This window comes from Epargyreus clarus, unplaced genomic scaffold (genome assembly GCF_041222505.1).
Source record: "Epargyreus clarus isolate Ecla_fem2 unplaced genomic scaffold, WU_Ecla_fem_2.2 ptg000023l, whole genome shotgun sequence".
In the NCBI taxonomy this organism is placed as follows: domain Eukaryota; kingdom Metazoa; phylum Arthropoda; class Insecta; order Lepidoptera; family Hesperiidae; genus Epargyreus; species Epargyreus clarus.
Genome location: NW_027332230.1, coordinates 1822206 through 1849152, shown reverse-complemented (window position 1 = coordinate 1849152; position 26947 = coordinate 1822206). Strand labels below are relative to the sequence as shown.

The following is a 26947-nucleotide window of genomic DNA, read 5'->3' as shown; positions in this document are numbered from 1 at the left end:
CTCCACTCGACAGGACATCCACTATGTCACTGCATCGGGGAACTCGGACTGGTAAGATTTAAAACACTGGGGACGCAGCTTTAATTGGCATTTAAATCTTTTGGTCCAGTGACTTCATTAGCTGTTAATCAACATTATTTGTTTACTCAACTGCTCATTGTACAAATAGAATAAGAAATAAGTAGACGTAAAAGAGATATTTTAAATGAATACAAGAGAATGGCCTATTTTATAATTATAATATAGTGACATCAACATTATAGAAACTTAATCAAAACAATAACAATCAAATGACATGCTTGATTAATTTCTTACGATTTTTAATAAAAGTAATTACTATCTTTTTTGTCGAGTACTTGTTTTCGACTTCTTGATTTAAAGTCATCAAAAGAATAATTATTAAATTAGTATTTGGTGGTCAATTATAACATATCGTCAAATATATAGGTTATGAGTCTAGTCAGCCTCTGTTAATGAACGCGGAAATTAATAGAGCATAAGTCGCTTAATTAGTGGATTAGTTAGATTTAACGGATATTAATGGGATTCGCTTAAATAACTCTAATTAAGCTGTATTTGTTTACCTTCATAATACCAAAGTAAATGTAATACAAACAAATAAATAATTTTAAGTCGCAAAATGATATAGAAGTCATTACGAAGTATAAATATTAGATTATTTATTAATCTTCTATATAGGTAATTCTCGGCTGAATAGTATTTAGAAGTGCTATAACCATGGTATTTTTAAAAAGCGCGAAATAACTTTTCTTCAAAGATGGTCTATAAGTTTTGTGGTGATGACAAACACAATAGATGTTTTTTGCCATTTATGTAATATTAAATTATTAAATTCATTGAGACATAATAATCACAGAACGTTAATTTGCTATTACAAATTTTCAAAAGCCTTCTAGATATTGTAAGAGGGTAATATTCAGATCGCGAACTTTATTTTCAAACTCAATGATTTGTTTAAGTTGTTTAGTATTGATCGTTGTATGACGCTGGCATCGTTTGGGGGAATTCACTCTGAAACGAGGTCAACTGAATAGAACGTCCTCCACTTCGTTCAGTTTTGTACGAATAAGTGTATCATTGAAAACATTTGCAACGCTACACTGAGTACTTTGTAACTTTTAATGGGTTTAAAAACTGAACGATAAGAGATCTCCACTGAAGTTTACCCTATAATTTGCTTGAGAATAATTATTTTAATTTAATGTATACTTATTATATTTATTCTAACGTCTAATTAGTTATTTACATTGATTTCATCTTTATCGATTCTAATCTCCATAAGCCCACACACGAAATTATAAAACCGTTCAAAAGAACCACCGTAACTGTTAAGACTCGTAATGAGGCTGGGATAGTTTATTAACTTAAACCTGATGGCTTTACTGTAACCAGATGCAAACTAAGTGATTGGTTCAACGAGAAACGATAAACATAAATTATCGTAGAGGCAACAGACAGAATATCTACTGTGAATAAAATAAATCGTTCTTGTCGTTTTGAGATCGTTCCACGAAACTTAGATGGTATCGATAGGAATAAAGATGGAACTTTAGGCGTTACTGCTATCTTTCGATCTATATGTCCGCGAGTAAATCCGGGAAAGAATTACGAGTCAATTTACTGTATAAGAATGCTTTTAGCGGGAACTAATAATGTTTTATGTTAAAGATTTATGTTGCTGTTGTGGAGTAATGAACTAAAATAAAACAAATAAAACGAAATTTATGTGCATGATCATAACTCCAAATCGACCAATTTTAAGATAGGTAAGTCAAAATATTATTTAATATCTTTTCCATCGAAATGCCCAGATTAGTCGACGAAAACCACAGTTACAGAACATTAAACTCGTTAGTTAGTAATATCATAAATTTATAGCGTTAACAGCAATTTATTTAAAGTAATTCGGTATTCAAGAGTATGTTAAAATGGATTGGATTAAATAAAACGTTGATGAACCAAATCAACATAATTAACCGAACAAAGAAGCGAACAGAACATCCATAATTCAAATTAAAGGAGAACTATCGAATTGCACAGTAACAGTAAACCGGAGGTAAATAATTGAAGTAATTGTTGGGTCAGATCGGGTCAATTAATCATCGGATGCGGACCGAAGCCGCATTACCAATTTATGTCCCACCCGAAATACAGCAACGTGTTTCCAAATGTGATCTATTTTGTATCACACAAATGTCGGGTCGGCTTTTAATTATGACAGGCCTGTACGAAACCTGGGTAATATATAAAAATGTTTTTGTTTTTTTTCTTTTTTTCATGGCGAAAGACCGTTGTACAGATTTTGATTACACACATAAGTAAATTAAATACTCTTTATGGTATCTTAAACAAATGCACAGGTACACTACATAATTATTACTTTGTTGAATATATACGAGTAATTATTATTATTGTACTACCAATAAACTTAACCATTAGTTAATTAATGATATAACTAACTGGCGCGTCAGTTACTAATACCATTGTAATAGCGAAATAATTATTGGTGCAAATATAATTTCATTTGATAGAATATTACACTCATATTCTCATCATTTATTTTATGTTTTATACTTTTCTTTAAGCAGGTAAAATACAACTTGAGATATAGCAATGTTCGCATTAGTACTTTAAATCGCGAATTTTATATTATTTTCCTTTACATAATAATAAATTGTCTGTGTCTGTGTGCAATATACAATTACAGTTAAAATTAATAATACAAGTATAAAGGCGTTCCTTGTTTTAATATTATCTACTTTTAAATGGAGTGACGATTTTGTGACATAGAATTTTTGTATACAAAAAAATAAATTACGACCCTAAGGAAAGTGATTTCAAATGTTCCCGTCTAATACATCCTATAAAACGCGATAACTGACGTGGACCACCATAAAATCATGGATTCATCCCATAGGACGATACACTTAAGTGTCAATATCATAACGGAGATCGGTACGGGGGGCAGCGTTGGTGGCGCGATAAAACTCTGATAGTGCTAAAGAAAAATAAAAATACAGGATGGATGTTTCGAACCACTTTAGATGGAGCCGTCAGGATGAGTGAACCGTGAAGGATCTCGCAACTCCGAGCGGATCATACTCGGGAAGATGATGCGACGTGTAGGCGGGCAAAAGTGGCACTTTAGCGAGCGATCTCTTATTTTTACTTTCGGGGAATTTATTCTCGGACTGTATTGACACAGTTTTAGTGGAATTGAATCGAATGTGTATTTGTTTTCGTTTCAGCTAAGCTCGATACGTTTAAATGCACTATTACGTATTTAATACAATCGAGTTTATTTGTGGAATTAAATTTGGTTTCGTAATACGATAATAATTTAACGGTGGCACAAATTGTAATTGTATTTACAAAAAACAAATTTCCGTTAAATCTTCAAACATTTATCTTCAATGATAAACGTATTTTTATTTTTGCTTACCTTTTTAATGCACAAACATAAAGTTAATACGAATATATAAAGAAATATCCAACGTGTTTTTGTACTACTCTATCTGACCAATATTAATTAATGTTAAATTCTGTTATTAAAAAGTAACATGAGCTTAATTAAATTCTTAACTTCTTCTTAACTGTACTATGTATCTGAAAATAAAACTATATTGATTCACTATTGCTTTGAACTACACACTTTAATACCACCACGAAATCCAACATCGCCACATGTATATCTAGCGTGAAGAACTCTCATTTACAAGTTTCTAATATTTTAATATTTTTTATTAGTATAACAATCATCTTCTGCGTTATTGCAATTTCAGTGACATTCGATTCATATTTACCACTTCCAAATTCGAAAATAAACAGAAAATGAAGTATGTTTATTTTCAATACAGCTGTCAAAAAAGTGAATACTATTACAATGTTCCATTTCGGAAATGAATGGACGGTGGATACCAATATAGACGTTTGGATGTAAATTACGCGTGGTCGTGTATTCGAATACAATTGACTTGTCCTACCGTGAGTGTATAATCGACATGCGATGTTAAAAAAAACTTGGTAAAATTTATTTAGTTTTGTATAGCTATTTTATAACTATATTGTTATGCTAATCGATGTAAACGAATGTCGTTCGACGTCCAGTGCATACTAGGTATGCGATTAAAGTATTATTTTAACTTTCGTTATTAGGTATTTGAATACAATTTATAAGACAGAAGGTCAGAAGGTCAAAACCTCAGTGGTTTACGAAAAGCTCCGTCACCTTTATGAAAACAGCAGCAACTGTGAAGTATCCTTGGTATACTTGGTTTCATAATTAAACAAAAATAAGGAAGTATAAAGAATTGTACAGAGATACATATCTCTAAGAACTTCTAAGGTTTTCGTTCACTAAGTGGTGGTGAGGCCGATGCCGAACAATGCTATTGTGAGCGTCATGGATGTAAACATATGGTTGTCTATTTTCGTGAAGAAATGGAGACATAAAGATAAGTTTACAGCACTCTTCCCTCCTTTGCTTGCGCCGGTATATTGTTTAGTGCGACAAAAGTTTTTTACTGTGCTTTTATGTGTTCGATGCACTCTCTTTCGATTCGGTATTTATGACCAGCGGCGCATATTTTACCAGCTGAAAATGCTTCGTTTTATATTCAACGTTGCTTAACTGGTAATAAATGTACCTTTGTTATTGCACCCTGGGGTATGTTGTCTCTTGCTGTCAAACAATAAAGTTATCCGTATGTCTTTATTGGGCTTTTAATTACATCATCTTTGTAAACAGCAATGTGCATGTTTTACGGATCTGTTTATGAATATGTACATTATATTAATGTTATTTTAAAAACCTTCATAAGTCGAGTCGTAACCGAGCGATGGCACTGCTACATTCCCTATAAAAACGACGTATACAGTTGCTATGTTCTGTTTTACCGAGGACGGTAAGGCAGAGGCCTTATTTATATGATTGGACCACACACTTATATTCGATCCATATAAATCCATTACAGTTATACATATATGGCATAAGTCATACAAGCTGGACGGCTTCTCGTTTGTGTTGTGTGTTTCTAATCAATAAAATGAATGAAATATCAAATAATTATATTATTTGAAATAGCTGAGCACAGGTTTCTTCTCATAAATGGGGAGCGTGAACAATGAACATACTAATAACTAATAACTTATGTAACTTATGAACATAACGTGTGACCTAAATGTAAGCTACGCCATCACTAAGTAGAAAAGTAATATCCAGGTGAGCGTCACCGCCAACAAAAGCGGTACTTATCAAAATGCCACAAACGATATAACCGTGCGCTGCCGCCTAACAGCCGACTGGGGAGCGATACCCGCATGCCCGCGTTCTTATTTCGAACGCCGGTTCGAACGTGCCGCCATCTTTATTGTCACGATGACGGATTTAGATTGCTCATTTGATTGATGCGTTGGCTCTTTACTGCATGATTGCTATCACATGTCCTTTATAGTTCGCTTCAAACGTAAGTGACGGTGATGGGTAACATTTGTTAGAGTCGTTCCGTTTTAATTTCGGATTTTTAGGGTGACGTAATTAAGTTGGAATAGAATGCGACGATAAAAAGACAAAGAAGTAAATGCTAAAACAGTTTTTGAGACGCGTGTACCTCTATAGTTTCTACAAATTGAAACTGATCTACAAAAAGAAATGCCGGGCGCGGTCTACTTTTGAGTGGATGACCGCTAATGGCTTATTTCGTGTGCGTTATTAAAAAACTGCACCTCCAGAGCCATTTGAAGCGCTCCGACCTAGTTCACAGTAGTTCCTAATTATGGTGGATTTCGTTGGGCTCCTGTAATAAGCATGTCTCCTGCGAAACGGAAGTAGGCCATTGGTATTCTAAAATAATATTGTAAGGATAGTAATTTAAATTATGAAAGAATTTATAAGAAGTGACAATTAAGGTCTAAAATGAAATAATATATTTAACCTTATAATTTTTTCAAAGCTGTATTTCCAAGAAAACAGAGGAATACTTAAGGAAAATAGAAACACTATAATTAAACGAAATGCAAAAATGGTAGGCAACAATAAAAACTGCGCAGAATAAAAACAGTTATTCAATTGACGGAGGCGTTAATCAAAAACAAAATAGAAGTGCAATTGGAAACGAAACGGAATACAATTGTGAGAACAAATTATTTAATTACCCCTACTGTATAGGGTTAGCACTAAAGTACATTTAATAATTAATTTTTAAACGAATTATTACATAAAAACCCGACTCTTAAAAACATAAGGTGAAAGTGGTAGAACCCTTTGTGGTTCGACTCCGGCGGCACCACCGCCACACCTATTTCGGCCTCATAAGAGCAGTGTTAAACGCTGCTTTGTTCTGGTTTTAACGGTGTAGTAAGGGGGACATACATTTCCGAGGCGTTCCAGCTTAGTCCTCAGGAGCAGCGGCGCATCTGTGACCGACCTCGGCCTGCCGACCTCGTGTAGGCATATATAATCCTATTTGCAGTTGACTACAGATGTCCATGGGCGGCAGTAGCCACTTACCATCAGATGGACTGCATGCTTGTCTATAATTCGTTCCCCCGATTGATATGAATATAAATTATTCACCATAATAAGAAAAAAATAAATCATTTGCTTACAAGTGACAACCATAATTTGACCAACGCTTCGCTTGGAAAGGGGAAAAGGGAGGTGGAATATTTCAGAGGGAAATAAAAGAGATGTACACTACGGAACAATCAGAGTACTTGAAATAATCATTTAATAGTATACTAATTAGAGGTACGAGGACTAATAATTGCTGAAAGGGCTTTCAGTGTGATGCCTGAAAAAACATTTCTTAACCATTTTGTTATCATTGCTAGCTTTTAAAAGTGCGAGCCATTCTTAATTATTATATTGCATATTTTAGAATTGAAGTGTGATTTTTTTCATTTATTCCAAATGGCTTGACGGATTTGACAATTAAGGTGTCGTTAGATACGATAAGGTGTCTAAATTGTGGGATTGGCACATATTTTATTACTTAATTTTTCAGTTAATGATTTTTAAGCTAGGGTTGTTCGGGTTCTTTCTTATGTTACTTTATATCGGGTTATTTATGACACGACATAACGCTCGAAAAATGTTACCCTCAGCGGTCAGGTAAGAATAGTAAACAAAATTTAAAATTATAGCGTATCCTAGCGGTATTGAAATAGTAAGAAAAACCGAATGGAGCTATTCAGCTAGACATTATCTGATGTTACTTTGAAACACCGGATCCGCCCGAAGGGAGTTCAAGAGACAGGATCACCAAGTTTTTCCATCTAAAACTTCAACTATAAATCGTGTCTACTGAACTATCGCACTCGACCCCTTATTGACAATTTATGGCAGATTTGCATTTCTAAGGAGTAAATTACTGAGTAACTTTAGATTATAGCTTCGGGAATATGTGTGACGTGTTCCATTGCCGGCGAAAAGCGAGCGGCGATAAAGACACTAATATGTAACTTTTAAGATGTCGAGTGTACCTATGATTTGAAATCACTCATACTATCAAACGTATGATAAAATATGTATTTTTTAAAAGTGAGCCCTTTTATCTAGTTTGCCATACATCCATGCCATACAAAGTAATGGATTTACTTTCAAGAATTTCATTCTTAAAAGTGGCTTTATCAGTGATTAAGAGCATATTCAGTCACATCAGTCACGAAAAAAAGTATTTTAAATTAAATTATGCACTTTTCATATCTATCAAAATCGGCCACATGACTCCTTTGAGCTTTGTTTGATATTGCTAATACTGCCATGAATAACTTTTTTTCTTTGGGGAAGTTGGTTAATAATAAGGTGGGCAGCATGCTCGCTTGTTACTTCAATTCTATATAATAGAAAAAATTCAATATATAATAATAATAATTCACAGCATATCGTTTACAGCTGTCGATATAAACAGTGCACTACTTATTGATCTCTACAGAGCAACTATAACATGATTTTACACTTCGCAACTTCACAATATAATAACGCGTTCTATTAACGTGGAAGGTATTTATCGTACCCACTATGTACTTACATGTTTAATATTAATTGCTAAGAACTAATAATAAAAACTTTAAAATTTTAAATCTTTTCGTAGTGGTACGAAATCCTCCGTATGTGTTCGTTTTAATTGTATTGTAAAATTTTTATTATACACATTTGACAAAAGGGTTAATTGACGCCCATTAAATATGCATGCATTGGGAATTAATCCCGGTCTCATTACTCAAGCAGGAATTATTAGGAATGTTGGGAATTATTATAATACAGGCTACGTTTTACCCCAAAATATTTAGAGGTCCTACGTAAAATTGAAAAACTGAGCGTGGCTGCAGAGGGGTTACAAAATAGGGTCGAAATTAATCAAACTGCAGACAGGGGTACTAAACCACAAAACCCACAAATCTAACGCAATCAAAACGATCCTAATATGTACATCCATTCATGTAATTAAATCTTTCAAAGTAAGCACTTTAGTGGGAAATTAGATACTCATTTTTCAATAAAGAGGATAAAAATGTAATAATGTAATAAACTAGTAAAGTTTAAACACTTTCATGCTAAGGACCATGAGTAGGTATGAGGATTTCTATTTTAATTTTTTAAATTTTAAATCACAACGATTTTGTATATTTTATTAATAATGTAACTGAATTAACATATTGAATGTACCTTTCATTAATTCAATATGTTCATTATTGCTGATGTAACGATATTATGATGGTGGTGTTATCATTATTACGTTACCATATGAGGCGTGAACAATACATGTGGTTAAAACATCCGACACGGACTGCTTCTTAACCTGTATTTATTTTTCTGTTATAAATTAATTATAAATTTATGTTATTAATAAAATTATCTGTTTTGCCTACGAAGATTCGATTATATCTCGTGGTCAGAAATTGTCAAATATCGACCAAAACATCGGGTCGACTATTTAAATTAGTAAACAGTCTTTTTTTGCTTGAGGGACTTTATAAACGAGGCTGACAGAGATAGGTATTCCCTTAGGGTGATGGAATATATATGTAGGTCTCATACCTTGTCCAGTTAAATCGCGGTGAAAATAGTGTTAAGGGGTAAAACAAAAAATTTCTGCCTTAAGTACTCTATATTAAATGTGTATTTTTTTAAAACAAAACAATGACGGTGCTAATAATATAACATACAACCGATCTTAATAGCATTAGTTCAACTGCAACACTGTGGTGTATATTTGATATGATTAGCCAATGAGAGGACGAAAATTGCTGAAAACCGCAGACAGCGGTGACCAGCCGCAGTCGACAGGCGTAACGCGATAGACGCAAATAATCTAGACTGATAATAGAAAATTTATGCTGTACTACCTTTTGCCGGTGACTTCATAGGCTAAATCATAGATAAAATGTAAAGTAATACAAATTTGTATTACCTATTTTACTCATTTAAAGTTGATTTCCCAAAAACGATGTCTCATTATATCTAACCATAAAACCAAATACGAATACAAATTTCACAGCGCGCCAAATTTGACCGATTTTCAAACAACTTCCAACCCCTTCCTTTGGAGTCGAATATCACGTTTCTATCTACAGTAGTTAAGGTTCTGCGATAATGAATGAGCAAGTCAGGATAGAAGAGATTAAGACTTGAAATCTTCTACATTTTAGTCCACAGAAGTCTAATTAAGAAAATATTGAGTAACTTTATACAAGAATTTTACGGCAGGCTGGAAGGTTTTACGGGAAATATAATATGGCCTACTTTATTTACTGATTACCAAACATATTTTGAATATTAATAGCTTGGTTTTTCTCTGTCAAAGCACCACTGCCACACCATTCCCTACTTTTAGTTTGTTGTTTAATCAAATATGTATACTAATATTATAAAGAAGGAAAGTTTGTAACTTTGATTGATTGTTTGTAAGGACTAATCTTCGGAAATACTGAACTGATCATGAAAATTCTTTCACAATTGGAAAGCTATACTATTCGGGTGTGCTATAGGGTATATTTTATTATAATTGAACAAAAAGCGGACAAAGCCGCGGATACTGCTAGTATATTATAAAAAAAAACTATAACGCCAGTTTGACCATTTACTATTTCAGTTCCGTGGTAAAAAAGGGCATGCCGCTAAAACGGATAAGGTTAAAATTGACCAAAACCGCAGACGAGCGTCCGACCACGAGTCCGCAAACGTAACGACAGACGGCCGGCCGTCTGAACTCGATAATATAAAATCGATATCGCGAGTTACCCTTTCTTTGGCGAGGATTAAAAAGTGTCTCGAGGAAGTACTGCTGATACAAACTTAAAAATGTTACGTTAATTTAGACTGTTCACATGTGACAGCCGAGTATGATTTGTCCAGAAGGCCAGGGTTCAAATCCCAGGTTGGCACTGATTTTTCTAACATTCCACCGTGCACTCTATACTTAATTTAAGGACTGTTAACGCGTGACAGCCAAGTACCATTTGGGATGGAGGTCAGCCGATGTTTAAACGGTGAAAAAACAAATTATCAAACCTATATGCAGAAGGCATACAGGTTTGTTAAAAAGTTTTCAAATTGTTTAATTCTCATTAAAATATTTTATTGCATGCCCTCTAAAATATAATGATGCAACAAAACAAACTTAATGCCTGAGGACATTGAGGTTCGTCAGATTCCTGAGCGAATGCAGAAAAATCATATGAATTATCAAAATAATTAATTACTTTTATTTTATTAACGTCGTTTTTATCATTATAATATTCGTCGTAGTCTTTGTTGTTAATTAAATTTATTTATAAACTTAGCTGTGTTATTTTTGCTGTTGCTACATTTGAAGTGTATTTTCGACAAGTAATTTATATCGAAGGTCTTTCATTTACAAATATTTGAGTTGAAAATCAAATCTAAAGATCATTTACTTAGACGTTGCTCTGATTAACACAAAAAAAAATCTTGGCTAAAATGTCATGAAACACAGCGGCGTTTCTACTACCATTACGAATGATGCTCGATAAGCTTATCATCATAAACCGTCCCACTGCTGGGCACGGGTCTCCGTTTAGAATGAGAAGGATAAGGCCATACGCCACCGCAGTGCCAAGTGCGAATTGGTAGACTTCACAGATCTTTGAAAACATTTTTTTTAAAGATTTGTCAAGTATACAGGTTTCCTCACTTTTTTTTCTTCACCAAATTAATTATCACATGCTTAAACAAGCATGTGATAATAAATAATAATTAATTTGGTGACGCACCTCTGATTTTTCAAAGTTATGTGCGTATTAGAAATTATTTTATCACTTACTATATGAATTATATTACATAATAGTTATAAGAAAGGAACTTATAAAAGCGTTTAGAAACAAAGGAGCTTAGACTTCTTTAGTAAAAAATGTGTTAGCCTGGTACAAAATCATGTAGTATAGATATGATTAAAAATGTTTGAAGGTACAAGACGTCCAATAAGATATGAACTACGAGAGAAGTCTAGATAAAAATCGTAATGCATAACAACACTCGTACGTCCATATTTCTTTGCTCACTGATTAGATATGGAAAATAATATTTCTCGGTGAAATAATACCCTGATTTATTCGCACGGGTCTGATAACGGGGAGAGATGGGCCCTTTAATGGTCGGAGAGGGCCGAAATTGGCCGAAATTGTCCGAAATGGGCCGAATTGCGCGTCCTAAACTCACATTTTTACATATTATTTTACCGGCTGCGTTAAATTATGGCGGATTTTTTGTGGAAGTTATGAGGACTATATTTCGCGAAGGTGCGCTGGGAGCGATCCTTGCTCCGAGCTGGAATAATTATATTGTGCTATATATCACTGAGCGGCCGCTTTTTAGACTTAATGTTATGGTTTCTATTCAAGTGGAATATCGAGAATTAGCTATATATGGAAGTGATATACAATAGCCCATTTCAATTGTAAGTGGCTACTGCCATCTATATTCACATCTGTAATCAACCGTAGATAAAAATTAATTCCTATCTGAAGTCGGCCGCAGAGGCACCGCTACGTCTGAGTACTAAGTGGGAACACATTGGAAAAAATTGTGTCCATAACCACACCCAGCACGCCCTTCAAACCAGAACACACAACACAACAGCGCTTAAGATTGCCGTTTATCATAACGATACCGTCAGTCAGTTTACCCCATTATTACTTAAGGAAGCCTAGATTTCACACGTCCTTGAGAACTTTATGAAGATCTCACAGAAATATCTTATGTATTCTCATAGGAATATATACAGATATTTACATCATTTAGAAGTGTGTCCAGAACACGAATTGCGAAACTTACACCAAGGAGTTAAAAAGGGGGACAATTTGTGTAAAACAAATAAAGTTGTAAAACAGATGTAAAACAAATGAGGTGAGCTCGTACTAGCCTTAATGCCGGCTTACGTTCCTTGACGTGCCTGGACGAAGCCCTAGATGGCTTCAATTATCAGGAATAAGTAGACGTCTGGCATGTACGACTGTCAAGCTTATTTCTTTTATGTTTATTGTCGGTCTCCAATCAATCAATCAGCTAATCAACCAATCATTATTCATTCAAGTAGATCTTTACAATTATTTAGTTTTTTTGCGCATGCACAAGGCGTATAGTTTTGAAAACAAAAGTTTAATATAGGAATATCTTTCAGCTTCTTGAGAATTAAAATGATACAGGGTGATCATATTGTGGTTCTATTACTATGCTCAATAAATGCTCAATAAATATATATTTACAAACTACTAAAGAATATTTCTAATTTATCCTTCTTTTTAAAGCATTTTCATATAAGCATTACATAAATTTTATTATTAGTGTTTCGTGCTTTGTGTTTTGAAGCAACGGTACAGGGTGCTATACTATTTAGGAGCTTCACAAGAAGCAGAATTACAGGGTGTTCAAATTTAACTTTAATACCTTTACGCGTCAGATCATCTCCTACCGCGGACAGAACGCAGCTGAAATAAAAAACACATTTATTATAGACGTGCCATGTAAAGTCCTCAAACCTCAACTTTGAATCATCACTTTTTTTAAAATAATTTAATTAAGTTATTTCTTAACAAAATCCTAGCTCAACAACTCAAGTAACGCTAATTTATATTTAAATATAAAATAACTTTTTCTATCAAATATGATACATATGTAGTAGAAACAATATTTTTTGCTTAACTTTTATATTTATTCAGAAAAACAATTTATAAATACATACGGATGAAACATTCTAACTGATTACGATTGGAAAGATTTTAAAATGTATTGAGAATCTCAACGTATTTTCGCTGTAAGTGAAACATCTCCTAAATAACGCACACCAACATGGCACAGTATTTCAAGTTTTTGCTATTACCAATTCGCAGCTTCCATGACACAAAGACAACTACCAAAAAGTTGCGATTTCCAGAATCCCATCCATATGTCGAATACGGAATCAGAGCCGTACTATTCGTCTGCGAAACAAATGCGAAATCGGCTTTTGCAATCCGATGCATTGGAGCGGGATGGACATAGAAAATACTTAAGTGTGAAAGAGAAGGCCGCAATGCGGACAGCTACGGACGCGAATGGAATTGCAAATGTGCGAAGCGAGTTCGAGGTAGCTTACTTTTCTTGAGTTACAGATACGTCAGGGCGAAAAAGTTCGCGGATTTCGATCCATGTGAGCTTTTAAGTCTATCTTATATCCATATTGAAATGAAGTTTAGTTTCAAGATCAATTTGAATATGTATTCACCTATACAATTATATGAACGGAGAACATACGACAAAATACTTCTGAGTTGAAGACTATTAATAGATTAAATCTAATTAGTCATTCAGACTATGGAAACAATAATCACTTATTTTAAATAAAAAAAAATGCAACTGCAGTAGATGAACAGGATCTAGATTGAAGTTTTAAAAATCATTTCTTTTTTTCATAATTATTCCCATCAAGCTTCCACTGAGTGGAGTTCAAAAAACCCCTAAGGCTACATTGAATGATATCAATATGCAAATGGCTCCTTTTAAACTTCAGCTCTCAGCAAAGCTTTTTTCTTCCGCTCTCCAGCTACGAAGATTGGAGCAATTAATTGAGTTACTGGTATCCTAACTTTATAAACTGGAATGAAAATGTTTTCACGGTAGGAACTGTATTCATTAACAACGAATGGATGCATTTTAATGTGATTTTATTTTACTTTGATTTTATTAGACAGTTGTTAAATTATTTACGGTAAGATCTGAGACATCATACAACTTTCGTTGCAAAAAAATGTTTTGCCATGCCATATGTATAATTATATGTAGCTTGGCCATGAGCATAGGCCATGAGCATAGGCTGTGTGAGGGTCCTATGCACCATGGATGATATATCGGGATTTCGAGATATTCGGGACCGTTTATGAAGAGTATCAGCATATTGATCATAGAGCCACACATTAAATGCAACATTTTACGTTAGCCTATGCCATTTCTACAAGTTAGATAAATCCAATGACATCGCATATTTTAAAATCCGTCAAGCAAGTTAGGGCAGGGCTACAGCCTAATTCGCCACATACACTGCGTCTGCCCCGCATCGGGCGGCAGTAATATCTCGACGGTACGCTGCGAGGCATTGGCGTAGGACACGGGGGTGCCCTACGTCAAAAACACCATTAAGCCTCGAAGTGGCGCGCGCGGTTTTCCCGCGTGCACCTCAAACATGAGCGGATGGAGTAGCTCCAGCTCCATCCCAAACCGAGACGGGCCCGTACGTGGGCAAACGCCGTCGGGATCGCGGACGAATGCTATTAGCATACCCGTGGTCCCGACAAAAGGCGTCCAGAGGAACACCGTGGGGTTTTAGCCGGTAGGAGTCCGGCATATCCTCTTCGCTACCCCCGCAGCTGAGAAGAACGCATGAAGGGTTTCCCCACGAAAAAAAAGGGCTACAGCCCAATAGGGCGTGCCATACAATGCCATGTACATACATACGCTTGAAAAACATTACCCCCCGCTGTCGGGTAAAGTATACATTTTGCACACATACATTCCAACTCACGTTGGGTTTCCGCTAAGCCGTGGTGTAAACATTTTGGGCGCGTACTACTTGCCATCAAAAGAATTCTTAATTGCCGCGGACATTGCCGACTCTTTGTCCGCACTTGCGACGCCCGCCAGGTAATTACAGCCACAAAAGGCATTACAATTAAGCTTTTAGATAGCAATGAATGACTGATCGCACCCGTCGAAAGGTTTGTTTGAGTTACATTTGAAAATATTACATTTTAGTTATATTTTTTTAGAGGTGGTGGATGTGAACTTTGCGGTCACGACCGATATACCTATTTTGACATAACAGTAGGGTTAAGCGCTGCTGTGTTCTGGTTTAAAGTTAAGGACAAAACCTCATTTCATCTATGTCCTAAGAGGCAGCAAAGTCATTATCTATGCCCAACCGCTGACTGTCCGCAACTCCTATATGAGTGATTTCAAGTGTCCCTGTCCGGCAGTGACCGCTTATAATTTAGGCTGCATTTTCTTTCGCTGCTTCGTTTTCATAATTAGTAATTATTACAAAAACATAAATCTCCCTGCTCAATAATATAGCCTTTTTTTTTTTTTTTTTTTTTTGTTTACGAGGGGGAAACCTTCAAAAGGTACCCGACGACGTGGGAGCGACGCCGGGTTATGTGGGATTTTTACCGCACTAAAACCCCCCCGGTGGTCGTCCTTAACGCTTGTTGGAGAACTCCGGGATATCCGAGGGAACACAACCGGAGTGCTCAATAATATAGCCTATGTCACTCCCACAATATAGACAAATTCAACGACACTTCATATGTTAAATTCCGTTGAGTGGTTCGGGTTGTAAGTCGTGCCAAAAAGAAAAACACATACATATGCTTGGAAACATTACTCTCCACGGTCGGGAAAAAAATCTGTTAAATCTGTTTCAATTTTGCAAATCCAGTTCACATCACCATTTCACGACCGATAAGGTGAAAAAAATGGCTAAAACTGTGCCAATGGTGCTACAAAACCGTCTAGTTCGTTGACATTTCGAGTGCTATCCTTTTTTGCAGGCATTCGCAAAAAACGCCGAACTACAATCTTATTCATGCCAAGTCGAATCTGATCGCGAGGGCTGTCCTGCTCGCGAGTTTTAATTGTAGTGGCCGTTATGTAAGTTTCACGATAGTGTTTTTACTATTACCGTCGTATTTCACTCGAAGTTTTACTATTGACCTATTCAAGGAAAAAAAAACAATATTAAAAAAAATACCATCATTTTTATAGTCATTATAGTTTACGAAATGAACTCAATTAATAACAATATCTTATATATAAAATTCTCGTGTTACAATGTTAGTTACCGTACTCCTCCGAAACGGCTTTACTGATTTTCACCAAATTTTAAATGCATATTCAGTAGGTTTGAGAATCGGCTACTATCTATTTTCCATACCTCTAAGTATTGTGTAAGGATTGTTCACATTTAACACTTTTTTATTTATATGGCAACACAACATTTGTATATTACTGTAGTAGTCATAGATTAGTAAAGATACTTCGCCGCCTTGTAATTGAATGAGGCCACAAACGGCTTATTAGTAAGTTCTTTTTTTGAATTTTTGACAAATAAAAACATTTTTAGAGAAAATTTACCAATAAATAACTAATACTGCGTAATTTACATAATAAATAAATAATTATTTCAAATATTTTAGGGACATTTTCGCACGGAGACGTGGCAAAACTTTTTTACGCAACTATTTCAATTCTCAAAACTGGTTACATTTTCTTGTTAGGAGTGAGTACCTAATCTTTACTTATCTATGGTAGTAGTATTCTATACATATAAAATGCTTGGTTCGATGCTTTATTCCTTTATTAGCGCTTTTTACATTTACACAATAATATTCCCTGTTTCGTAGGTGGCAGACCCAGTGCAGAAATATAGTTCCAACATACTAATTGAAACTGAACATAGATGCGTTACCACTCCTAAATAAAGGACTGAGATGATTACCTCATATATGTGTCGGAAACGGTCATTAGTTTGGACGGTAAACGAAGCGCGGCACAAGTTTCGATAGATGGCAGCACCATCGCGATGACGTCCACGTGATGTCCGAAGAGAGGGACAATAATTTTGATATACTTTTTTGAGGCGTTGCAGCTTAGTCCTCAGGGGTAGCGGTGCATTTGTGGCTGACCTCAGGTAGGAATATGTTATCCTATCTGGCATTGATTACAGATGTCCATGGGCGGCAGTAGCCACTTACCATCAGGTGGACTGCATGCTCGTCTGCTACTCCTATATTATTAAAAAAAGTTAAAAGCAGTTATTTAATTTGTTACTTACTTATATAACTATAACCGCAATCGTCTCCATGCTGTTGCGACTCACCTGGAAACAAAAAAAATACATTAATTCACAGAATTCACTTCATAAGAACTTCTCTGCATTGCTTTAAAGTAGATTGATTAAAAAATGAACCATTTTAGTACAATCGTTTATTTTTCTTTCACACCTGAAGAAAAACTACTTTAGAGTAATTTACTTGCTATAAATTTACTTGAACTGGAAACTTTATTTAAGTCAGTTCAAAATATGGAAGAAGTGAAATGTGTAATTTTAATATGCAGTTTTCAAATAACATACATTCAAAAGGTACTTAACAGGAACAACAAATATAGGGTATATTATTAGGCATAGAAAAAGTGTGGATCTCAAAATATCTTTGGACATCAGAGGATACCCTTGCCCAGCAGTGAAAGAAAAAGTTTTGCGGTCAATTTAGAGATCTAAATTAGTAAATAGACTATACCAAGAAAACAAAACGTGGTTTTAGGCTATAAAATTATTATGAACCTAGAACTAAGCGAATAATTTTGTGAATGTTAAGTACGTCTTACAAAGAAGTAGTCAGAGATTTTATTAAGTAATAATAATTGAAACTTATTTGTTTCGTACTTACTTGACTGAGCTTAAAAGCGAAGAAGGGCCTAATTTGATGAAAGAATTAATTGAATTCCCTCTCCATTATTCTAAAAATTGAGCGAAATCCAATATTGCTTGAGATGGTTTAGGATTGGTCAGAGTGGCGTGGGTTAGAAGTGTGTTATGTCTAGTGGGCTATTACTACGAAATATATATAGGTAGGCAAAGCTTACTACGAAAGATAGAAAAAAATAGATAGTAAAAATTTGTTAGTCATAGTGTATTTGTAAGTGTACAAATTTTCTAAAAAGACTTAATTAGGTACCTGTTTTATTTGCCTGATTCATCATTAATGTCTATGTATGTATTTATGTAATTCGCATGTTTTAATGCTATTACGATGAAAAGTGTAAAAAGTTAAACAGATAAAATGGTGCATTTTAATCAGGCTTGTTTTTTTAAATAAAATTTTAAAGCTTACGAGTTCAGGTTTCACTAAATAAGAGGAACGATGAAACTAAACCGGTTAGCGATCATATCAATTCAAATTTTGAGAAAAAAAAATACAAGTATGTATTTATTACGGATAACTAAATGCTGCGATTTGTGACAGACGGATAAAAAAAATCATACATTGTACATAATTTAAATTCATCAATGATTTTACATTTTTTTACCGTTTACCAAAATAATCTTAATGTTAAGGATAAGCTTATGGTTTTTTTTTAATTTTATCTTTTTATATCGATGTAATTTTCATAAGCCCAATCTAGCCTAATAGTTATTTTCAAAGTACGACATTTATTAATATCACTTATCAATTATCACTGTTGGTTGTTCAACGTGCCTACTGCGTGTTCAATCAACCACTTCTGAACTCAATAGGCCCCTATCGACGGCATCGTACCTTGCGATGCTTTTGTTGAGTTTCTTTAACATTTTTTTAAATATTTGCATAATAAGACAAGAGAGTATCTTGAGTGAGTCATCGATTAAGATGGTTTAGAAATTACGTAATATACGCAAGAGCACAGGATGTCGAAAATCGTGGGAGTTTGTTTCTTTGTTAAGTTTGCTAAGTAACACATACCACATTTGATATAACTGATCCCCCTGATTTAGGGGAACTTATACCCAGATATGGGATTTTTATATTCAGCCGTATTATATAGTAAGTCGTCGGTACCTGCAGATACTAAAGCCAACAAAAGACATAAAAACAACTTGTACAATATTTAAAGTAATATAACTCGTCTACGATAGTATAAATAATTTTATAAATGAAAATATTTTGTGATTTTCGTGCTGTGTCGGAGATTCTAAATACGGACCGCAAATTATTTAATAATCTAATATCCTGCCACTTTAATAATGACTCAGATCTTATTCATTTGCACTCGAAATCTTAGTAAAATTTTAAAATCTGTCAACGAAACCTCAGGTCGCACATAAATAAAATCTATCTCTCTGTTGTCTGTTATATTCTCTTTTAGTCCCAGCTCAAATGAACTCAGTTGAATCTTCATACTTATAAGTTGGGACGTCACGGCCAAGAAAAGTCCCAAGACAGATTATAAAGGGCTGTCACTTGACCTCTTTACGGTTTTTAGGACCTCGCTTTAATATGCGAACGTGCTGGCCCGAGCGGTCGGCATAGGCCTTTGTGGATGGAGCGGATGGGACGGTCCATTGCTGTCTTTATTTTGAGTTAATTGGGACATACCTAGATATGTAAAGGTCATTTTGTTCACATCATTTTATTTTGAAATTCTTTATTAGAATATATATATTTAAACCATACCGAGTTCAAGTGTATACTCGTAGTATAAAGCAGATCTCTTTTCTTATTTTTTTTATTTATACTTTTTGGCGCATTATGAACATCGAATGAAACAAGAAATTAAAGCGCAAAGCTAACAATACATTAATTACTGGTATTTCATAACAGATGGCGCTAGGAGACCCACATTTTATTAATATGTTGCATGATGTCAGCTGTAAGATAACTGACATCTGTGTAAGAATTTTACATATATTATGGCAAAACATGTTATTTATGTACTAAACGGAATTGATATTTAGGGATATTAATTAATAAACATAGTAGGTATATATGGTGTACTCTTATACATCATAAACCCGTATCACACAGTTCAGCCGTCCGTCAGAAAATGCCTAAATGTTCCGTCGAAAAGGCGGGGGACGTCTTCCGGCGTCGTGGTCAAAAATATAAAGGGCCAAAATTAAATTCCTGGTAGCCCATAAAGTATAGAATTACGTCATTATAGCTGAAAGAATTTTCACTTTACAAAACTGGTTTGGTTTTAATGTTATTTAGAGCACTTTGTGAAATTAAATACGTCTAAGCATTTGATTTAGAGATTTTTTAATTAGTGTTTCATGTCATGAAACCAAGTCCCTCTGCTGGGCACGTGTTTCCTCTCAAAATGAGAAGGTTTAGGTCATAGTGCACCACGTGGAGCAATTGGTATACGTCACATATTTTTGAAAATGTTTTATAAGTCCACAAATGTTGTCTCCTCATTATGCTTGTAGTTTCTAAAAAATAGGTCGCATGGCTTTCATTTTCGCCAACCGCCGCTCTGAATAGCAATTACGTGATTCACATCACTAATATCGCGTTAAATGTTATATATTGAAACTGATAACATTGTAACAGATTCGATATCTAGTGAAATCAAACTAAGAGCCCACATTATTCCAACTGCACTGCAGCTTTATCCGACGAATATCAAATAACATCACACTATGTATACCGTACACCTTATTTTAAGGCAGCGGGAATCATTTTAGAGTAAATAAGAATTTAAGTGTGGCCCTTCAAACGCGGAAGACGCCATTATTCCATTTTAAAGAGTTCGAGATTTGAATCTAATGCCGCGTGACGATGGCGCCCGATACGCTCCGTGACGATCGCACGAACAACCGCTTATGCACTCTAATCCCTAGCTGCAAGATTCATTTCTTATTTCACAAGTGTGACATATGTTCTCACGGCAACGTCACTCGAACAACTTTGGAGTCGAAGTTGTTCGTCGACTTTTTATTTGAATTTGAACTTTATGGAAATCGAAATAGGCGAACGATCGATTATTCGAACGACAAATACATTGGTAAGACGAAATGAACTGTCGCACATGTTTGAAGTTGCTTACATTTTCTCATAATGGCCGACGTTAACGTATTTTGCGTTTTTATTGTTGTGTCGTGTCACGACTGTTTGGTCGTCCTCGTTATGAATGAAAATTTTGGATACAACTTTACTCCTTGTTACAGTAAGTCGTGACAAGTCTATGAATAGAAAGTGTAATTTTGACGTAAGCACAGGTCGTCAGGAACCTGTCGTGATATAAAAGATTTGTATCTAAAAAACATTATTCTTGAAATATTTTTACAATGTGTAAGTAATCATGAGTAGGTACCAATATAAATGATATAAAGATATGTACATTTCATTCACACCTTCCCAAAGATGGTGATATATTAATATAATCGACATTATTACATACACGATTTTCATCAAAGTCAATACAAACGCAATGTAAAATTTTAAGGAAAACGTGAGAAGTATGAAATGTTCTGAAATCAAATAAAAACTTTTATATAATAATATAATAAATAACAAAGTTTAGATGTTCCATAAGAAAAATAGGAATAACATATTTAACTAACACTCCTATCTCACTCTTAGAAAAAAAAGTTATAGAAAAAGAAAAATCAGAAATGGCTCTGAAAATCGTGTTTCAAAAGGTCTCTAAAATGGGAGGGAGCGGCGTCTGTACATCCGTTGCAGCAGACTTCTCCTAATGACGCGAATATTTCCCGTCTGACGTTTAATTAACTATCAAAGAGGGTAGCTGAAAAGCCTCCTCTAACGCCAGCGCATTGGGAGGTTCAGTTCTCTATTTGATACCAGTCTCAAGTGCTCGTGTAGTTTTGTTGCTTATACTCGAATATGCTTTGTATTCATCGATGACGGATTTGTCGTTACCTAGAAAATTAGTTTAATCAGTTTTGATATCTGTAGAAAGTAACCATACATTAGTAAAGATCACTGACTCCTAACAAGAAAATGTAACCAGTTTTGACAATTGAAATTGTCACTATCATCTATTTTCGTGTTTGAAAAATATTAAAAAACGTAGTTTTAAGAGCATTTACGAGCGTTTCATTCGTAAATTATCTAAAAACCACATTTTTCAAGCACGAAAATAGATGACAGTGACAATTTCAATTGTGAAAACTGGTTACATTTTCTTGTTAGGAGTGAGTAATCTTTACTAATCTATGGCATATGTACGTATGTCTCATTCTTTCGCTCGTCCTGCAGCTATCTCTATCATATACGTATACGTCTATGAATCCCAGATAAGATCGGACTCCTATATGAGTTCGGCTACAGATGCGTTGCTAACCTGAGGAATACGCAGCGCTTAACACAACTGTTGTTAGGCCGCCATAGGTGCGGTGGCGTCTCTAGATTCGAGCTACAAAGGCTATTACACCATAAATATCATATACCTACAGCACATTTAAATGTACTTGTTGACTTTTAAACTTTTTAGACCTTACACCACTAACGTAATTCCATTTATACTACTAGACTATCTGCGATACAATTATACATTTATTGGCTGACTAAGAATTGTTCTTTTAACCGTCCCAGTTGCAGCGGGGGCGAGCCTTTGTCATTCACATACACGGTTGCTTTCACAAAAATAACGAAGTGCTTCATTTGGGACAATGTCACCCCGAACTCAAGTACCAAAAGAAAATAAGGGCGCTCGCACACTAAGAACATATTATAGATGATATAATAAAACCAAGTTTGAGACTAGAATAGGGCTACGGTATCCTTTCTATTGTAAGAGGTGACTAAAAGGGGGCAGGCGACAAGATTGGGAGCTCGAACCGGCCAGCAAGCGACCCCGGGAAGGACGGCGGTATGTGTGATTGAATACGGTCGTAAACACCAGATGGTGTGGGAGGTGCGAAAACTAGTCTCCTAGGGTAGAGCCCGATCAGGGCATCGCGCTTGGAAGACTCCGGTTGTCCCGAAGAATTCCGGGATCTCCAACGGAGCACTACTGGTGATGATGTTTCAAATTGTAATCACACATGCTCGAAATGAATGCTTTAATGAAAATAATTCGCCGAGTCGAACCCGCACATGGAGGCTTCCGTACCACCAAATGTTCATTATTCTTTACTTGTTTTTATTCATTTTATTTATTTGTAACAATACTTAGTGATATGAAACAACAATAGATGGCGTTGGGGTATCATCACCCCAATGATACGTAAACAACGTATAATAAAATTAAAAGGAGTATATTAAAATATGTTTTATGGTTCTTATTTGTATTTATTATATTACAGTTGTATTACAGTTATAGTAGTAATCGGATTGTAAAACCTTGATTTTAACCGTCTTCTTAGTACGGTTTAACAGTTAGATCGAAAAATGTCGAAAAAATCCGGTTTGTTGATGGAGACTCCCTTTAATATTCAACTTTATACTATTTTTAGTAATTGTTGTTATAGCTGCCACCGTTATGCATCCTCTGTAAAAAATAATATACCTATCTATTACAGTTCCGGAGATATAGCCCTGTAACAGACGGACATACAGCGAAGTCTTAGTAATAGGGTTCCGTTTTTACCCTTTGGGTACGGAACCTTAAAAATGATATTATGACAAGCTGAGCACACGCGCTCAGTTCTACTCACTGTATGACGTAATGCTCAAATCCGAACAGTAACTTAACAGCCAAATGCTTCTGGTGTGAAGCGCTCAAAAGAATGTTTACCTTGGAAGTTAGAAACGAGTAAATTAAGAGAAATACTTTACTAATAGCCTAAATACATTTTGAAGATCCTTTCCATCATCCATCATCGTACGACATAATGGTGGTATAATTATTTGTGGTTCTACTGTGGAGGCATTGCTAGCATACCTATTTTTGTTTATTAATCCATTTAGCATCTAGTGGACTTGCTCGTTTGCTTAGGAATTTTATATTACAAAAATGGGTTTATTAAAAACAAGCACCCCACATGGTTGTAAATAGCCATGGAGATTCTTAAGATTACGTACCTTGCTTTAATTAACCACAAAGAGTTATAAAAATTAATATTCGATATTAAATATTGAGATATTCTACAATTGTAAACGTGATTGTAACCACTATGACGACAGTTAAATGCTATATGTGCTGACATCTGTTAGTGACTATTTCATTCAAGAATTATTTGGTTAGTTATATTATTTTATAACTAAACCGTAAAGACTTTTAGAAAACTTTCAACTCCCACGCTCGCATTTACCAAAAGGGCATAGGACAGATTTACATGAGGCGTTTCACCCTCAGTACGAAGGGGTAGCAAGGTAAGTACGATCTATAATAAGGAGTCTTAGAAGATTAAGACCTAAAATAGAGAGGACTTTATTTTTCATTTTATGAAAGATTTCCATGGGCTTAAGTGACTACTTATACTTACTATCAATTACGTTAAAAACGTAAAGATTGTTTTGACATATCATTATAACTATTGCAAAATGATTTTTCATTTTACTAATAGTAACTACTAAACGTCCAGTCTATCTTCAAAATAATCCTAAAGTACCAAACTACTTGTGCAAAAATAACTCTTCATATAATTCTACTTGGTACCCAACGCGCCGGAAAATCGACTCAAATATTCTGATTCACAAAATTATCTGCAATATGAATCTAACTGCAACAAACCTACTCCAAATAAACAGGTCTGAACGGCCAACCGACCTCGCTTCTCCTAAATCAATGTAATTTGGAAACTCCACCCGACAAACTACCATTGGACCTGCACGTTACGACTAACATAAACTGCGAAACTGTAACTTTTATAACAATAATAAATCTCCGGCTACTTTGCAGTTATTTCTAAGATTTTTCGCAAAATTCCCGCCTCACCCCCTCGGGGTTATTATATTATTCGCTGCAACTAACTGGCTATCAGGTTGTTCCACGAAGTTTGCAACAACAGCCACAAACAACAAGTAACATCTAGACTTTAGAGGAATCTTCGCTCATAAACTCCACTTTTTAGCATTAAAAGGAGTTGGTCATTTTAGGTCTTTTATGCAACACTTTTCCTTAGTGTAGAAATATATTTTTTCCTCATAACACCGATCTTAGATAAGATTAAGCCCTTTCCTCAGATATGATTGTATTGACCTTTATGCACCACTAACCCTGGCGACTAAGCTGGAACGTCTTGGAACAGATTGTCTTCCTTACTTTAAATCATAAAATATGAGTTGGTAAAATCCCATAGGTTAAGTAATAGAGAACTATTATGCATGTAATTTTTCTACGATGTTAAAACCGCAAATCAGAAGGATTTAACTTAAAAGCTAATCAGGGCTATCATTGATACATGAGTAAATAAAAATAAATCAACAATCGATAAAGTTGCAGCTAGCGCAATGCACTTCACGTAGTAATTCCTTTTGGTTTGAAGCTATAAAAGTTTTATAGATCGTAAATAAATACAACGGCTGTGGTGTACGGTGGTAGGTAACTGTACGCAACCGTATCGACGATCAAATAAATCTTTAAACACGCCAAGCGCTCATAGATTGATAAGGTGAACTATTTAACCGGTAAGTTAAATAGTAACTTTTAGTGTTGTTATTAGTGTTAAGGAAATGAAGTTAATGTGTTGCGTGTAATTTCACTAATAAGCTAAATACACAATTTGATGTAACGGGTTTGGCACGGTCTGTGTTTGTTGGTGTCTGTTCGGCCAAGTAAAATAAATAGAAATATGCTAACACATATAGTAAAATATTATTTTGTCTGCAACGGCCTGTATCTGATACTTTGAATGTCTGTCGATAAATACAAACAAACAAATGGCGATAGATATTTTGCTGGCACCTCAGGCCGGGTTCTAGGATTAGTTTCAGATATCCATGGGCCAAAAAATCCACTTATCGTCAGATAGACTGTATTCTCGTCACCTATTTAATTATTTTATAAATCTCTCCCCTACCACGCAATTAGTACTAATGCGTTCAATACACTTATCCACTGTATTTACGTTTATTCCCAAAGTTAGTCATCGCTAAGGCACGGTGTACAAAGGGATTACAGTATTTGTTTATATGTTTGTGCACTATCCGTGTTTATTCGCCGCTTGACGAACAGATTGCCGTTCAATTTGCTAAAGGATTTCCGACGTATTTTCGTCTGTTCAGCCAAATTGATCGGGAGCGTCGGTACCGGGCGTTCGTTTGGTTTTGTCATTAAATTGTATTTGCTTGGAGTTTGTACCGTGTCGACACGTTTCAACTAATTGGGTTAATGTCTAGACTTTCTATAGATGGTTGTTTGTACTTGACTAACAAGTGTTCATCAACAAATATACGCGTCGGTGTTATCATTAATTAAAAAAATATTAAAATGAAGCCAATTATATTTATTTGAAATGAGCTTTTATTAACGATTCAATTTCGTTAGAGCATGTAACGTGAAAACTCTTTCCTTTGTGCTTTAACTAGGTTATCCAAGGACATATTGTGAATAATTTAAGGATTCTAGATTCACTAGTAGGTAAAGACAACATGCATGTCAGAGTGTTTGTTATATATGTGTGGTCTGACACGAAGCAGGTCCCGTGTTCGATAAGATTTCTTTACTAGATCTGGATTCATGGTATCACGGTACAGGAAATCCTAGTTTTAGACTATAAGTATAGAGCGTCTTTGAGGTAAAGAGAAATATTCACGTATAAAAAAATTAATTGACGCGAATAAATAAAAATAAAGTAAGCCAACATTAAAATACATAACATAAATAGATTAAGTTTAGATAAATATAACATTTGTTCTTACTATTAGTTTAACTTTTAAACTTTTTAGAAGCTATATTAGCAATAAATTTCCGCAACAGTCGTGATGAGATAACACAGATCCATACAGCAATAAAGGACGATGGCCTGAGGCTGACAACAGCATT

The 26947-nt window shown here is 34.9% G+C and overlaps 1 protein-coding gene across 3 annotated transcripts in view; it reads right to left on the bottom strand.

The window, feature by feature from the left end:
* The window catches only part of Ten-m (teneurin transmembrane protein Ten-m), a 284768-nt gene that overhangs the window by 208895 nt on the left and 48926 nt on the right, over nt 1-26947 (bottom strand). For all 3 annotated transcript variants that reach the window (XM_073085720.1, XM_073085723.1, XM_073085724.1), the window contains exon 2: nt 17346-17390. In XM_073085720.1, the coding sequence (XP_072941821.1) occupies nt 17346-17390 (45 nt within the window). The remainder of the gene's footprint in view (nt 1-17345; nt 17391-26947) is intronic.